The sequence below is a fragment of the Rattus norvegicus genome, chromosome 2 (genome assembly GCF_021556685.1).
Source record: "Rattus norvegicus strain SHRSP/BbbUtx chromosome 2, alternate assembly SHRSP_T2T, whole genome shotgun sequence".
Lineage (NCBI taxonomy): Eukaryota > Metazoa > Chordata > Mammalia > Rodentia > Muridae > Rattus > Rattus norvegicus.
In genome coordinates, this window is record NC_141535.1 from 49,810,900 (window position 1) to 49,826,000 (window position 15,101).

General features: G+C 44.6%; 1 protein-coding gene across 1 annotated transcript; it reads right to left on the reverse strand.

Moving 5' to 3' along the window:
• Positions 1 to 1,817: 1,817 nt before the first annotated feature.
• Isl1 (ISL LIM homeobox 1) lies at positions 1,818 to 11,692 on the reverse strand. Its single transcript, NM_017339.3, has 6 exons — positions 11,660 to 11,692; positions 10,527 to 10,716; positions 7,301 to 7,560; positions 5,254 to 5,540; positions 3,863 to 4,030; positions 1,818 to 1,939 (listed from the first exon to the last, which is right to left on the reverse strand). The coding sequence occupies exons 1-6, from the start codon at positions 11,685 to 11,687 to the stop codon at positions 1,823 to 1,825; spliced, it is 1,050 nt and encodes a 349-aa protein (NP_059035.3). The 5' UTR covers positions 11,688 to 11,692; the 3' UTR covers positions 1,818 to 1,822.
• Positions 11,693 to 15,101: the final 3,409 nt, after the last annotated feature.

A 15,101-nucleotide genomic window follows, 5' to 3' on the forward strand; every position in this document is an offset into this window, starting at 1 on the left:
GTGGGGGGTGGGGAAGTGGAAGAGGTAAGAAAATGCAGACACCTACAGTTCTGAGAACTGCTGAGAGAAGCCTTTCCTCTCTCAACCCTTCCTACCTTCTGCTGCGCAAATTAAGCGGCATTTCTCAATCAGCCACCACTAGTCTACAATGGTCATCCTTCATGTCTAGGCAGAAAGCTTCTTCAGCAAGAGTCTATGTTTGAAACGTGGGTAATTTTAACGATCTTAAGCTGCGACTTCGGTATAAAGCAATTGGCGTTAGGAAAATAGCGATTCCAATCAAAACCCATTCTCAGAGACCTTCCTTTGGGATAGATGTAGGGGTGGGGGTAGAGCAGAAAGACGGGGAGAGAAAGAAAGGGGGCGGAAGAGAAAACTGCATCTCCTTTCAAAAAACCTGTAACATTATCACAGCTGAGAGCTAAAGGGCCTCTTCCGACCAACTTTCATCCAACTATTGAAATCGAAACTTGCAAACCCGACCTGAACGACTTGCAACACAATATCACACCTAGTATACTGTGTGTCATTTTATCCCAATTCGCATGCAAATCCTTCATTTTAAACATGTCAACGGCTTGCTAATAGACATAGAAAAGAGGGACCCTGAATCATCGCGTTTATTTAATTATCTATGCCAAACGTTTATTAGTGAAATAGTCCTGAAGATATAATTCTACATATGGCGCTTTGATTTCACATAATATTTAAAGAAAAAAAAGACAAAACACATAAAATTAGACATATAATTCAAAGACCACGGTACAACCTTTATCTTTTTTTTTACTTCAGCAAACAAAAAGAAATGTCAAATGACATGAAAAGTGGCAAGTCTCCTGACAATAAATAATAAATTACTTTATAATTTTTGCAATGCAAGAGCAAACAAAAAAAAAGTTTCCTTTTTTCCTCTTTATTTCCAGAAAGAGCGAAAACAGTCATTTTAACCAATAACTATACACATCTTTGGGGGAAAAGTTCTTGGACAGACACGAGTCAAACACAATCCCGAGACGCTTGTGGCAAAATAGAGGTAACCTTGTTGCAATGCTTTATAAGTTGGTTTTTAAATATAAATTCAAAAACCTTTAAAGTCCCTTCAGACTTCTTGATAGAGGATGGATCTCAAAAAAAAAATATGTAAAGAAAAATAAAGGAAAGAAAATAATGGGAGAAGAGGCAAAGGTAAAAGAGAAACCAGGTACAGGGCATGCTAAAGAGACCCAGAATTTCACTTAACCCCTTGTCAAGGTCAACTAAAAACATCGCAAACCAATGCAGCCAATGCAGCCCCGCCTTCCTGAAAGGACTCTTTCAGCCACTGAGGCTGGTTTCTTCCGCTCTATGCTGGAGCTCCTGTTTGGCAAGGCAATGACCAATATAGAAACAGCACCATTCAGAATAGGATGGACTAGGAAATTCTCTATTTCTGCTTTTCCTCTAGATGTGCAGTGAAATGAAAATGCGCAGTTTTGAGATCCTTGAATATAAATCCTCTACGTTTTAAAAACGTCTCTCTCTCTCTCTCTTTTTTTTTCCTTTTTCTTTTTCAGTCCTCCTAAGGTCATTGAATAGCATATGTTGGGCTTAGGGTTTTGTTTGTTTTTAATTCTAGTAAAATCCCATGATTGTCTTCACAGTGTTGCTACCATATCACCTTGTCATTAAAACAGACTTCGTGCATTTCATGGAGCATTCGTTTCTTGATTCAGTTTTCATTGACTGGGTCGTTAAATACTTTTATTCCGGAGTTCAACGTCATTTCCCACGTTCTCCAACAGGGGAAAAACAAAACAAAACAAAACATCTGAATGAATGTTCCTCATGCCTCTATAGGACTGGCTACCATGCTGTTGGGTGTATCTGGGAGCTGAGAGGACATCGATGCTACTTCACTGCCAGTGGAATTAGAGCCTGGTCCTCCTTCTGAAAAATTGACCTGTATGGAAGGTTGAGAAGTAAACAAAGGGGACTTCAATAGTGTCTGGAGAGATACAAAGTATTACATTGTGTCTACACGCCTAAGTTCCTATGTGTACACGGATAGACCAACAGAGATATTCCTGCCTGCCATAGAATTTGAACAGGCTTTAAGGCAAACCTGTGAGAAGCACTTGAAAAGAAATTCTCTCCATTTCTCCAACTTCCTAAAGAGCTCTCTTTTAACCGGAGTCCAATTCCCAACATTGTGTCCCATTAAATTATTTAAGAGCAAATGTGTTTCCCACTGTAAAGTGGCATCACAACTCTCCTGTGAAGGCTTGAAATAAAATTATCCTGCTGCCTACGTGTAGCCCTGGGAGGAAGAAAGTTCTCTAGGCCAGAAATTCAATGTAGGCTCCCTGGAACAATGATTAACTCTTTAGTGGAATCACTGTGTGGTCTCAGTGCCTTGCCTCCTTCTCCCCTTTCCACAAGGAGACCAACACTTTCTTCATCTCTTTATAAATATGGTGTGACCATAAATTGTCCCCTACCCATAACCAGACCTCACACCCCTGCCTCAGATTCCACTTCACTGTTCTCACCTGACACTGGAGTTCCAGAAATCCTCTCCTCTTCCCCTTTCTATTATTTAAAATTTACCTACACAATGCTTCTTATGGAGAACTTATTTTATTTAAAGTAAAACTTTCCCTCTGGTTCCAGATTCTAGCACCTTTTCTACTCTATTGAACCTTCCCCTTGAGAGGTCAAGGGACTTCTCAAATTTGCCTGCTCACTAGACTGGCCCATTTACAGACACAGCCCGGAACCAAGTCCTTTTAACCACTTGCCTCTGGTCAATCACCCTTATAACTGTTGAGAGAAAGCAAATGCCCTCAGGCCACAGGAGATGGGGTGGGGGAAACCTAGTCTCAACTGATGCATTAGCTTTGTTTCTAAAGAAAGGAGTGTTTTTTAGGATACAGCTTCGTGGTTAATAAAACAGTGTCTATGGGGCTGATTATACTTTAAGGGGGAAGGAAAAAACCTTAAGCATATATACCACGTCCAAAGGTATGTATGTATCTATCTTTAAACTTTTGTTTATCTTAACCTCTTATAGGTGAAATGAATTAATTCTCTGCTATAGATAAATGTGTTAGATACTTTAGTGCTAAGACATGTTTTCATAAGTTAAATATACATTGTTTCAGATTGGCAATGCTCATGTCCCTTTTGGTATACATGCCACGTTGTACACAATTGTGTCATACCTAAACTCATTTGCTTAAAAGTATTTTAAAAGTCCTATAATTTAGATTAATATATACTTTGAAAGAAACAGAGCAACAATAAATATCAACCAAACTATTTAAATAACCATTCTTGTTGTTGACATATAAGAAAATTTTGTTCAGGCAAATGGTTGCTGCTTGTGGATAACAACCTTCTATCTTATCACACGGATGTCACTACAGTCACTTTTACTTGAACCATTCACTAGATACAGGCAAAGAAATAAACTTACTGATGGCTGATCCAAATGCCAAGGTGGTCTCTGAAGTCCTTGTAATTTATAACAGCCTAAAATGTGTGACATTGCCACTGTTGTTTGTACCTCTGCACACATAACTACTTAGGCACCCTGAAGTTCAACCCACAAGATTTGCGTCTTTTGTAGAAAGCTCACACTATACTGCATAGTTAAATTTTGATGATTTTAAACAAGGATTCACAAGAGATTTCCTTTCCTTACATTTCCCTCCCTCCTCTTCACCACCACTTCCTGCTGCTTTCTCCCCCCCCCCACCCCAACCCTGGTACCCTGGAGCACCCCCCCCCCACCACCAGGGGACTTTTCAGTGCTTGACAGTTAAAGCGGAATTCTCCCTTCTGTTGGGGATCCAGCCTTCTCCATTTGGGAGCTGACACTTACCAGTTGCTGAAAAGCAGGCTGATCTATGTCACTTTGCAAGGCGAAGTCACTCAGTACTTTCCAGGGCGGCTGGTAACTTTGCACCTCAACTGGGTTAGCCTGTAAACCACCATCATGTCTCTCCGGACTAGCAGCCACCATGGGAGTTCCTGTCATCCCCTGGATATTCTGTGAATAACCCCCACATCCCAACATGTTAATGAGCAAACTCCCTCCCTTCATTGTCCGTTCCGTGCTAAGTAAATATACCCAAGTATTATCTTATCTATACAGTTGCCCTGTATTGACTCAGTTAATCTGCTGCACCTATGGATATTAGAGTTTAGTTTTGTTTTTCTACTTCTGTGTGGAGGATTGTTAGATCGGGTGAGATCTTATTAAAACAATTCTGCTGCAATTATCATCTTTTGCTTCACCTTCACAGCTCACCCCGCCCCCAAACCCCCTCCATCTGCTTTAAGATGCCACAGCCTCTCAGAAGTAGAAAACTGAGGCCCAGTCAGGCCTCCCTTCAGTCTCCTGATGCTAGTTTTCTAGTTTGAGTTAGCCAAAGTTTTCCCCTAAGCGCTCCTCCTTGCAGAGCCAGATCCCACCCCAGAGGTTTCTGGGTCTGGCTACTTCAGTGCTATTATGCACTAACTTAGAAAGTACCCTTGCTCAGTCTTGGCCTGCCTGCCAAGTTTAATGACAACGTATTTTTTTTATGGCATTTAAAAATAGGGCTGAAGTAGTAAAACAAGGAAAGGAGAAAGAAACCCTTTACCGTAACATAAGCAAGAGGTGAGGGAGGGGGAGGAAGGGGAGAGTTGTCACCTAACATAATGGTACCAAAGGCTGGAAGGAAGCTTGGGGCTCCACCTGGAAGAGTGGATTGTCTGCATGGGCACCTTGAAGGGCTCTCCCAAATGCAACAATGGAGGCAGGCCTCACTAAGAGTTGGGGTGGGACCAGAGTGCTGGATGGATGGTAAGCACATTGAATCCGTGTTCTAGACCAGCATTCAAGATGTTGTCCCTCACCATATGGACCGCTCTAATGATGTCAGTGCTTGCAAAACCTGAGTGGAGCTCACTGCCACTTGCCCTAGGAGGGAGCCACTAGGTCCTTTAGGTTCCAGGTGTAGATGATGTTGAGAACCATGTTCTCTTTTGGAACCAGCAATGGATGGTGGCCCCACTCAGATCTGCAGTTTCTAACCAGCCAACTCTCAGCCTTCTTGTGGACAGTACCCGCTACACATCTGGGGCTAGGTAAAGTGAGAGGACCTCCTTGTTTGGGCTCCTGCTTGTGATCCACAGAGAACCAATCCGCCAGTTCACAGGGATGCCCGCTGGCCAGGCCTCCCAAGGTCTCTTATGGTCCCTTCCTTGCTTGGCCTGGGGGCTACTCACAGTTTTGTCGTTGGGTTGCTGCTGCTGGAGCTGCTTCATCATGATGCTGCGTTTCTTGTCCTTGCACCTCTTGTTTTGAAACCAGACCCGGATGACTCGGGGACTGAGGCCGGTCATCTCCACTAGTTGCTCCTTCATGAGCGCATCTGGCCGAGGGTTGGCTGCGTAGCAGGTCCGCAAGGTGTGCAGCTGCTTTTCGTTGAGCACAGTCCGCACTCGGGTGGTCTTCTCGGGCTGTTTGTGGACGTGCGGCCGCAGAGCTGGCTGCCTAGCGGAGATGGGCTCGGCTACGGGGCAAAGGGAGTCCGTGAGCAAGCAAAGCCACTCCCGCCGCCACCAGCCCACTCCATTGCCTATCCAACCCTAGCTCAGCTCAGCGCACCTACCAGAATCTGCGCAGGGGCATAAAGAGGGAGAAGATATCTTGCTCCTTAATCAATAGAAGACAATGCAGAAAGTAATGGAGGAGAGAAGAGATGCGGGCCCCTGCCCCTACTCATTCACTACAGAATTAGCCAAAGGAAGTCTGTCTTAGCTGGTTTCTCTTTTTTTCCACCAGTACATTCTCTCCCTCCTCCCCTTTCCTCATAACTAGAAGAAGGTCACAGATTATACCGAGCACCCCCACCTCCAGGCTCGGCTTTCCCTTCTGGGTAAAAGTCATAGAGGGTACCTGAAAATAAAACGCAGAACACCCCAGTGACAGCTAGAGACACGACAGGGCCCGGGAAGTCTGCGACCGAAAGCCAGATAATTCTGCCAGAAAGCCTTGAACTTCAGATCCAGGGGGCAGTCATATTTAGAAGCTAAAGAAATGTTGGATTCCAGCAATCCGAATGGTCCCCAGTCTTTCTTAGTACTAAATCAACAATGTGGGATGTTCCTGAGACCCGCTGACCCCAAGCAAAGGAAAACTGAAACTCTGTTGAACTGTCTGCGCTTGAGATAAAAGATGACTGGAGATTGTCCTTCCCTTCCCTCCCAGTATTTCGTTCGGCCTCTTCTGCAGTTTCCCACCCTTAGCTTTACCCCTTCTCGGTTAGTTAGAAATCACTCAGAAAAGAATTCTCAGAGCAACTAGAAAGAGGTGAGTGGGGGTTGGGGGAAAGCTGTGATTTTCTCGCCTCTGGTATTTAGTAGGGGCTGATGACTTAATACTGAATGGAGGGAGGGAGGGATATCTGCTTCTGACTGGAAGGCAGGTAGGAAACAATGTTCTGCTGTCTGACGGTCTTGGTTTTAGCCAACCTTTATGTTTCCAGTTTCCTTTATGGGCAACTAGTCCTCTGATCTGCACGGTACAAATCCCACACCTTCCACGACCCCCTGGGGTCAGGCCAAACACCTACGGGTCAATTTAGAGCTACAGCTACAGGCTTGGAGATGAAATTCTCACCAAATCAGGTAGAATGAATGGCTTAAAGAGGCAGGCTCCTTTTTAAAAGGCAATTACTGCAGATTAGGCTGTTGACAGTTTTAAGTTACAGCCCTGTGCAGCGCCTGCAGTTACTGACATTGTATCTTTTAGGGACCTGTTTTTTGACAAAAGCATAAAAATAAATTTTAAAACGCGTTTGGATTGGAAAGTTAAGTCTCAGGGAGGGGCGGGGGGAAGACGTGGGAAGCTAAATGCCTTGGGGCCGCTTAAGCTTCCTTCACTGGGCTAGGGAGGAAACTCCTCGAGACCTAGGGCTCCACCCCTTTAATTAGGCGGCAGCTAGGAGAAAACCTGGCAGAGAGCTGAAGCCCATTTTCAGTAAGCGTTGGGTTGGAGGCCAAAGTAAAGCTGACAGTACAGTTTGGACTTGTGTATACATGTGTGCACAAGTGGGGTATGCTGTGTACCTGTATATAGACAGACATTTAGATGTGTGGTTATGCAGTCAAGGCAGATGATGAGTGTATGAAAATTTGCTAGAAAGGCAAAGAGCACGAATTGTTTACTACGGGCCACTTTTCGAACCACCTTGTGACCCCCAGGTTGCAGGAAGGAAAGGTTATGATTTAGCCCCGCCTGCCTTTTCTCAGCCTCTGGGTGGAAAAGTACCTGCCATTTGCAGAGGCCGCGCTGGATGCAAGGGACTGAGAGGGTCTCCAGCTCCTAGGCTGGCCCTCTCCACTACATCGTGGTCCGCGCGGCAGAAAAGCCCATCCTCCCGCAGCGCGAATTCGTCTCCCGGGATGAGCTGTCGGCTGCATGCTACACAGCGGAAACATTCGATGTGGTACACCTTAGAGCGGGCGCGCATCACGAAGTCGTTCTTGCTGAAGCCTATGCTGCACTTGGCGCATTTGATCCCGTACAACCTGAATGGACCGGCCCCGGCATGAGAAGAGAAGCACAAAAAAAAAAAAAAAAAAAAAAAAAAAAAAAAAAAAAAAAAAAAAAAAGAGAGAGAGAGAGAGAGAGAGAGAGAGAGAGAGAGAGAGAGAGAGAGAGAGGGTGACTTCAGGCAGGTTCTGGCCCAAGATGGCCAGGGACCCAGGCCACAAACCTGACCTGCCTGGAAAAAAAAACAGCAGTAGTAAAGTTGGGCAGAGTATAGAAACAACCCAACCCCCTTTCTCCGACCCTCCCTCCCCCCTTCTCTTCCTCTCCCCCTTCTTCCTTAACCTTCCCCTTTAACAAGGGGAACCTTTATGGGGAACCTCTGTGTCTGTCTCAGTTGGTACCTCTTAGTTCAGGCACCCAGACCAAACCAAGGAAAATTTGTTGGTGGATTCTAAACCTGGAAGCAGCCCCTGGTAACCAGTCTCAGGATTATTCTCACAAATACTAGCGGGGAGGGAGGGACTCAAGGGACATTGAGTAGCTCTATGCTTTCCATTCTCTGTCCCTCAATTTCTGCTACTCAAAGCATTGCTGAAAAGGCACCACCAGCAGTAGCAGCAGCAACAACAGCAGAGGTTGGGAAAGGGACACTGTCAGTCATCCCATACCGTCTACGAACACACACACACAATTCCAGATTGGAAGAACAAAACGAAGCTTCAGAGGGTTCTCTGCAGCAAAGGCCTTTCAGTATTTATTCAGCGAAAGATTTTCCACAGGTCAACTTGTTAATGGAAAGTTCTCTCTCCATTCTACCTCTTTTTATTTTAAAGCCCAGCTTTTTTGCCTTCCTCCAATCATTCCCCTTCAGGCTTCTGAAGCATGAACCTCTATTTCAGTTGGCCTGGGGGCCAAGGCTAGCATGACAAATGGGGAAATAAAACAAAACAAAACAAAAAAGGACCAAACAAACAAACGAACAACAACAACAACAACAACAACAAAACAACACACCACCAACCCTCACTGCTGAAAGCTTCCTCACTGCTAGCCTTTTCTTACCACGGCTCAGGCTTATAGGTTCATCTACTGCTGCTTTGCCTGACTCCCACCATAGCTATCAGTGATTCCAACACAGAGAGTGAAGGGGACAGGACAAGATCCTCACAAAGGAGGGAGAATATTGCCTTCCAAATGGGAGATCTTAAAATAAAAATGACCACTCTGCCTTGCCTTTACAACTAAGCTCCTCCAAAGGGGTTGTGCGTAAGTGAGTGAGTGCTTGCATAAGCAAACACACACACACACACACACACACACACACACACACACACACACACACACACACAGAGAGAGAGAGAGAGAGAGAGAGAGAGAGAGAGAGAGAGAGAGAGGAGAAAACTAACAGCAACTGAGTTACTTCATCTGCAAATCGACATGTCCTGAATGAGGCAATTCTGTATACTGAGGAGACCAGTATCTGCAGAGGAGCACAGATGCTTCTGGAGTTTCAAAGTGGGCTCTCCCTCTCCAGTGTCCTGAGTGTACACACCAGCCAAGTAAACAATGAGAGGAGCATATTTGTCAGAGGTCAGAAGACAGATCTGAAGATTTTTTTTTCTTCCTTCTGTCTCTCCAAGGCAAGATCATGATCCATTTTATAGAAGGAAGACTTACTTTGCCCCATTCCCAAACCAGTCATGAAATCCCTCCCCTTTCCTGGATCCCACTTCCTCCCATTCTCCTCAAGGCATCAAGACAAAACAAACAAACAAGCAAAACCCTCCCTAGTATATTGTTTATTTTTACTCATGATAATACTATCATGAGTATACCCTTCTATGATTAAAAAAACAACAACAACTTGGTGGCATTATTCTAGCAGGACGTTTTTTTTTCCTTAGAAAAAAAAAACGGTGGCCATATTTTAAATCTTAACTAAACTTTAATGGAAGTTCAGAGCCCTTCATAGGTTACAAAAGCCGGTCACTTACTAGTAGTCACTTCCGAATTTAAAATCAGCTACATTTCTGCTATCACCAGCCTAACAGGGAAGGGGAACAGTATCTTGCTTCGTGTTAGAACAAACACAATTTCTTTTAGAAATTCAACCAAGCTTTCTAAGATAGAAAGTGAAGTTTCCGATATACACACTTAGATCAGAAAAAATTGAAATTAGAAAGAAAAAAAAAAGCATACAACAAAAGCAAGCTCAGTCCCTCTGTGGTTTTGGTCTTGTCCGTTCGGGTGATTCCCCCATTTTATCAGTTACTAGATTTTAATGTGAGAAAGGAAGCTGTTCAATTACCTAAATATACCAATTGTTCACAGACAGATAGATGATGGGCAATTTGATCTGCTCTGTCTAATTCATCAGCACAGATAAGATAAGAAAGAAAAGACAGTTAGATATCACCAAAGGGTTAATATTTAAAAAGATTAAATTTCCGGTGGGTTTTTTTTTTTTTTTTTGGTAAGGAACATTTTATTTTGGTTTTAAAATTTTCTACCAAGGAAGACTCACCCCAAAAGGGAGCAATGGTTGTTCTTGTTCTTCAAAAATCCATTGGTGAAACTTTTGTCTGTTTATTTGGAACCTCCGAAATAATTTAAGTAAGTGATAAAACAGGAGGAAAAATAAGGTGCTAACTGCACAGCGAAATTAGAATTTTGAAAGTTTAAAACCCTACACTTATTTGCCTTCATTTTGTTGTTGTCCTTAGAAGGGAAGTTGAAAGAGGAAAATAATTCTTTTTGCAGGAAAAATTCAAAGAGTAATTAACAAACCTTATCAAGAGAAATGTATGAAACACAATGACACCCCATCCCCAGAGATATAAAATGAACAACAGTTTAATTTTTAAAACATTTTTTGCACAGTGGCCGCTCTAAAACAAACATCCCCCCCCCCCGAAAAAAAGAAAAACCAACAAAGGCACATCAAATAATAAACAAGGAGAGCCAGGAAATCTCAGAAAATAACCCTGTAAAAATGGCATACCTGATATAATCTCTTTTACAGTAGGTTTTCCCGTCCCTAACAAAGCAGGTACAGCTTTCGTCCAAATACTGATTACACTCCGCACATTTCAAACATGCCGCATGCCATTCCAAATCCGGAGAAACCCTCAGAATATACTGATCGTGAATTTGATTACCGCAACCAACACATAGGGAAATCAGACGTTTTTCTGAAATGAAAATAAATACATGATTGACTAACCGTTTACTTCCTACGGAGATAAACACACTTTTAGTGTCGCTCTTATGGGGTGTACTCTGGAAGAATTTTTTTCTTTCCTTTTTTTTTCCCTTCCCTTAAAGAGTATTGCATTTTGGGATGGTAATTGGAGTGTGCCATCAAATCCTTGACTCCCTTTTTTAAAAAGAGGGAGGTGGAATATATGTAAAATGCAGATTTGAATACTCTACATTGTAAGCTTAGCATGCAATCAAACCCGCTCATTTTGTGTTTTCTCCCCTCCTCCCTCTTTGCTATAATCATTAGGCAAGATTATGGATAAGTCAAGTCAAAGGAAAGGTTTTGACTAGAAGCGTTAAACCAGCGCTGGGATGTCTATATTTTCCATGAAGCACGTTCTTCAATAGCACACGGGAATGGATATTGTTAAAAGAGTAGACATCAATACAGTCGTCACTCGCTCTCTTTTGCAAGTCGAATGCTAATTCCTATCTGCCGGTGTGGTTTGTGCAGGCAGACCTTTGCTACATAATAACCTTCTCCGAGAGCTGCGGATTCCGGAGGAGGAAGGAAATCACCGCTAAGCACCGGCGACAAGAGTTTGGGAGGGCTCACAGCGTTCAAACACAAGGTATGATCAGTTTCCCGAAGATCGGAATTCACACCAAACATGCAAGCTGCAAGCGTGACAAGAGGAAAAAAGAAACACACACACACACACACACACACACACACACACCACCACCACCACCACCACCACCACCACCACCACCACCACCACCACCACCAAAAACAACAACAAAAAGAACCACCTTTTCTTCACTCTCTCCAGGCAGTGACTACAAATCCAAAGAGCCCTGGCATCAGCTTGAGAGAGGAGCCCCCACACCACAACAGCACACCGAGCCCCACAAGGTTAAACCGCCTCTTACTTTTTGGTGGATCGCCCATGTCTCCCATATCTGTAAGAGGGAGTAATGTCCACAGTGAAATGGTGGTTGGACAATTGGTGAACAGCCCACAGAGAGGATGCTGGTGCTGTGGCTAGGTGGCAAATAGTGGCCCCTGGGGTTGCCAAGGCTGGGGGAAAGCGCTGCCCGGCTGCGCCGCGCCCTCGCGGATCTAGGAGTCCGATTTAAGCCGGCGGAGTTGGCGGAGCTGAGGCGCAGCGGCGGCGGACTCGCGCGGCTCGGGGCACCTCTCTTCCTTATCTCTTACTCAAACTTCTCAGCTCCAACTCAGCTCCATCGCCATTGGTCTGACGCAGCGCGCGGGGACGTCAGGCGAGCGCCGCGCCCATTGGCTGCGGGGCGCGCGGCGCAGCTGTTCTGATTATCATATTTCAGCCCCGGCGCCGCCGAGCGCCACTGCCCGCTCCGCGAGCCCGCAGGAGAGGATTAAGCCTCCCGAGGCCACAGCGCTCCCCGGGCGCCCGGTGGCCCGGGTCCCGGGCCGCCGCCTCCTTGTCCACGGCCCCTTCCCGCGCCTTCCCGGACGCGCCGTGTCGTGTCGCGGGGCTCCAGCGCCGCGGGCTCCCTGTGTCCCCGCGGTCCTCTGACTGCGCTGAGCTAGGGGCTCCCTTTTCTGCCTCCGATGGCGAGTAGCTGGTGGGTAGGTTCTTCCTGTGAACCGGATCCTTCCCGGGCTCCAGGAAAAGGTGGAGGGAACTTGGAACCGGCCGCTTTCTTCCACTGGCTTCCACGCTGGCGCACAGCCCTGGGCTCGGCCAACTTCGCTGCCTGCGGGAAGGGTGCATCTCCTGGAGCTAGCACCGCGCTGCGCGCTGGGGGACCAACCCGGAGTGGGACGGTTAGACCCAGAGGAAATATTTTTTTTATGACTTCGTTTTGTGTTTTTGGTTTGGTTTGGTTTGGTTTTGCCTTTTTTTTTTTTTTTTGGTTTTGTTTTGTTTGTTTTTGTTTTTTCCTTGCTATCCTGTTGACCCCGTCACTCCCCAATCTGAACTCTCCAAAAAGACTTGGGGTGGGAGGAAAGGGGCGCTTGTCACCCTAGCGGACAATCGGGTTGGAAACGCAAAGGTCAAACGAAAAGGTAAAACGAATTAACTCCGAGACCGGCTCCTTTCCTTCCGACCTGTGAGGTCTGCTGTTCAATTTTAAGTCTAGCATGAAAGTGTTCTAGTCTAGAGGTACAGTGCAAGTGCAGTACCCTAAAGTTTACACGGGGATCCAGGTCTGTCTACGGGTCTCTTGTCCACTCCTTTTTAAAAACAAAGGTGCACTCCGCCCTTAGACGGTTTTGATCATTGTAAGTGCAACTTTAAAATACCCTCTAGAGACTTTTAAATCTTTTAGTTTGAAGGCGTGAGCAGGGAGGGTCTGTTGCAAAAGAAGAGTGGGGCGCCTACTCCCCACTACTGAGGTTAGCTTTCTAATTTGTTTCCTCTGGGGAAGCCATCTCGAAGAGATGTTGGCTGCATCTCACCAGTAACTTTTGCCAATAATTTCTTTCGTGATTCCCCAAATCTACCGTCTTTCTGAGGCAGTTATTAGGGGGCACACGGAATTCCCACACTTCTCCCAGAGCTTCTACACCAGTCATTTCTTATCTAGAGAGACTATTTCATGAAAGAGAGAGAGAGAGAGAGAGAGAGAGAGAGAGAGAGAGAGAGAGCACAAACAGAAATGTAGAAGGCTTCAACTTAATTTTTTGTTGCCTCCTAGAACACCCGGGGGTTAGGGAACTCCTTTCTTTGTATCTATCACCAGATCTAACCCTTAATAAAACCTGTGAACCCTACCTAGGCCACAGAGGCTCAATTAAAGCCTGTGACTTTTCAGAGTACACACAGAAAGAAAGAGGTTGAGAAGTAGGAGTAGGTTTTTGCCCCTTACCCGGTAGGATATTTCCCAACAGCTCCGTTTCGTCTTGTTTTGCTTTTTTGTCTTTTAAGATGGCAGACAGGACCTCTTCCCTTCCTTTTTTTTTTTTTTTTTTTTAATTAGAAATTATCTCGAAGTGAGCAAGCAGGATGGAAAGTTGTATCGACCTAGGTTAAGTTTACCAGTTGTGTTTTTGTTTCCTTTCAGTCCTGGTTTCTGCCCTCTGATATCCTATGCGTGGAATCTTTTGTCAAGCTGCTTTTGCAGAGGCCAGCGAAGCAAGTTTGCCTTGTACATGGGCATGCTACCCTTCTATATAGCCAAGCAGGCCACAGTTTAAAAACAACAAAAAAGAACACCAACGGTAAATAGGGGATCTGAACCAATTCTGTTCTGTTCTGCCATTTTTAAGACGTGGCATTTAAGAAAAGCATGGAATCTAATGACTTGAGACCCACAAAGGATCCTCACTAGTCATCCTTCAAACATACACAGGCACTCACATAAACAATCAGTCGTTTTTTAATTCAAACGATACATTATTATGAAGAATTGTTGGTGATAGCAATTCCACATAGAGAATACAGCATACAGTTTGGGAACAAACTTTCACCGAGAGCAGTTCTTTCATAGTGTTCCGGGACACGTTTTCCTTTTCTTAGTTCAGGACACTGTAGTGAACAAGCATTTTCCTGATTCTTAACCTGATACAAGACAGGATCCATGCATAAAATATTTCACTCATAGGGAGACATTGGAGAGAACTCAGTGATAAGATCCCATGATGAATGTGCTCTGAAGGTCGGTGTGTTTGTAATTATACAATTTGCATAAAAATAGAAGTTTCTGCAGCAGGCCACCGCTGTCTCCTCTTACCTTATGACCGCAGATTTTTTTTCCTCCTCCCCGAGTTGATTACTGTGTGTGTGTTTAACACATTAAGCCTATCTGTGAAGTTGTCAGTGTTTTTATAGAATACATAAAACTGATTACATAAAAGTGATTAGCAATATTTTTTTTCCTGAGCACTTGATTACAGGAGCGACCTCTTGTGTTCAGTGAGGGATTAGACACTCTCCTGTCAAAAATTGGACTCCTTGTGACCTTTGTGTGCTGGCAGGTCAAATATATGTCCTTCAAAACAGCAGGGGTGTGATTCAGTCGTCTGAGCTCCTTCGTTTTGAAAATGAAATAATGAGTGAAATGCAGAGATGTTCTCTTCGTCCTCCCTCCCTGTTTAAGAATCCAGTGTCTTCATACAATAGAGATAACACTAAGATTATTTAATAAGTTCCTCTTGACTCTGTAGATTTTACCCACAAGTCTTGCAACACACTTCCTGGAGTGTAGTAGTTACACCTAAGCTCTCCCGTTAGTCCATTTAAGATGGTTTTGTTTGTCTGCTCCTGTTTCCTTTTTTGTGCTTTAATTAAAACGGCAACATCCCGTATCTACCTTATATCTAAAGTCAGACACAGATTCCCGAACATCATGAAGTCACACTATTTTCAAAAACATTTAATATGTTCTA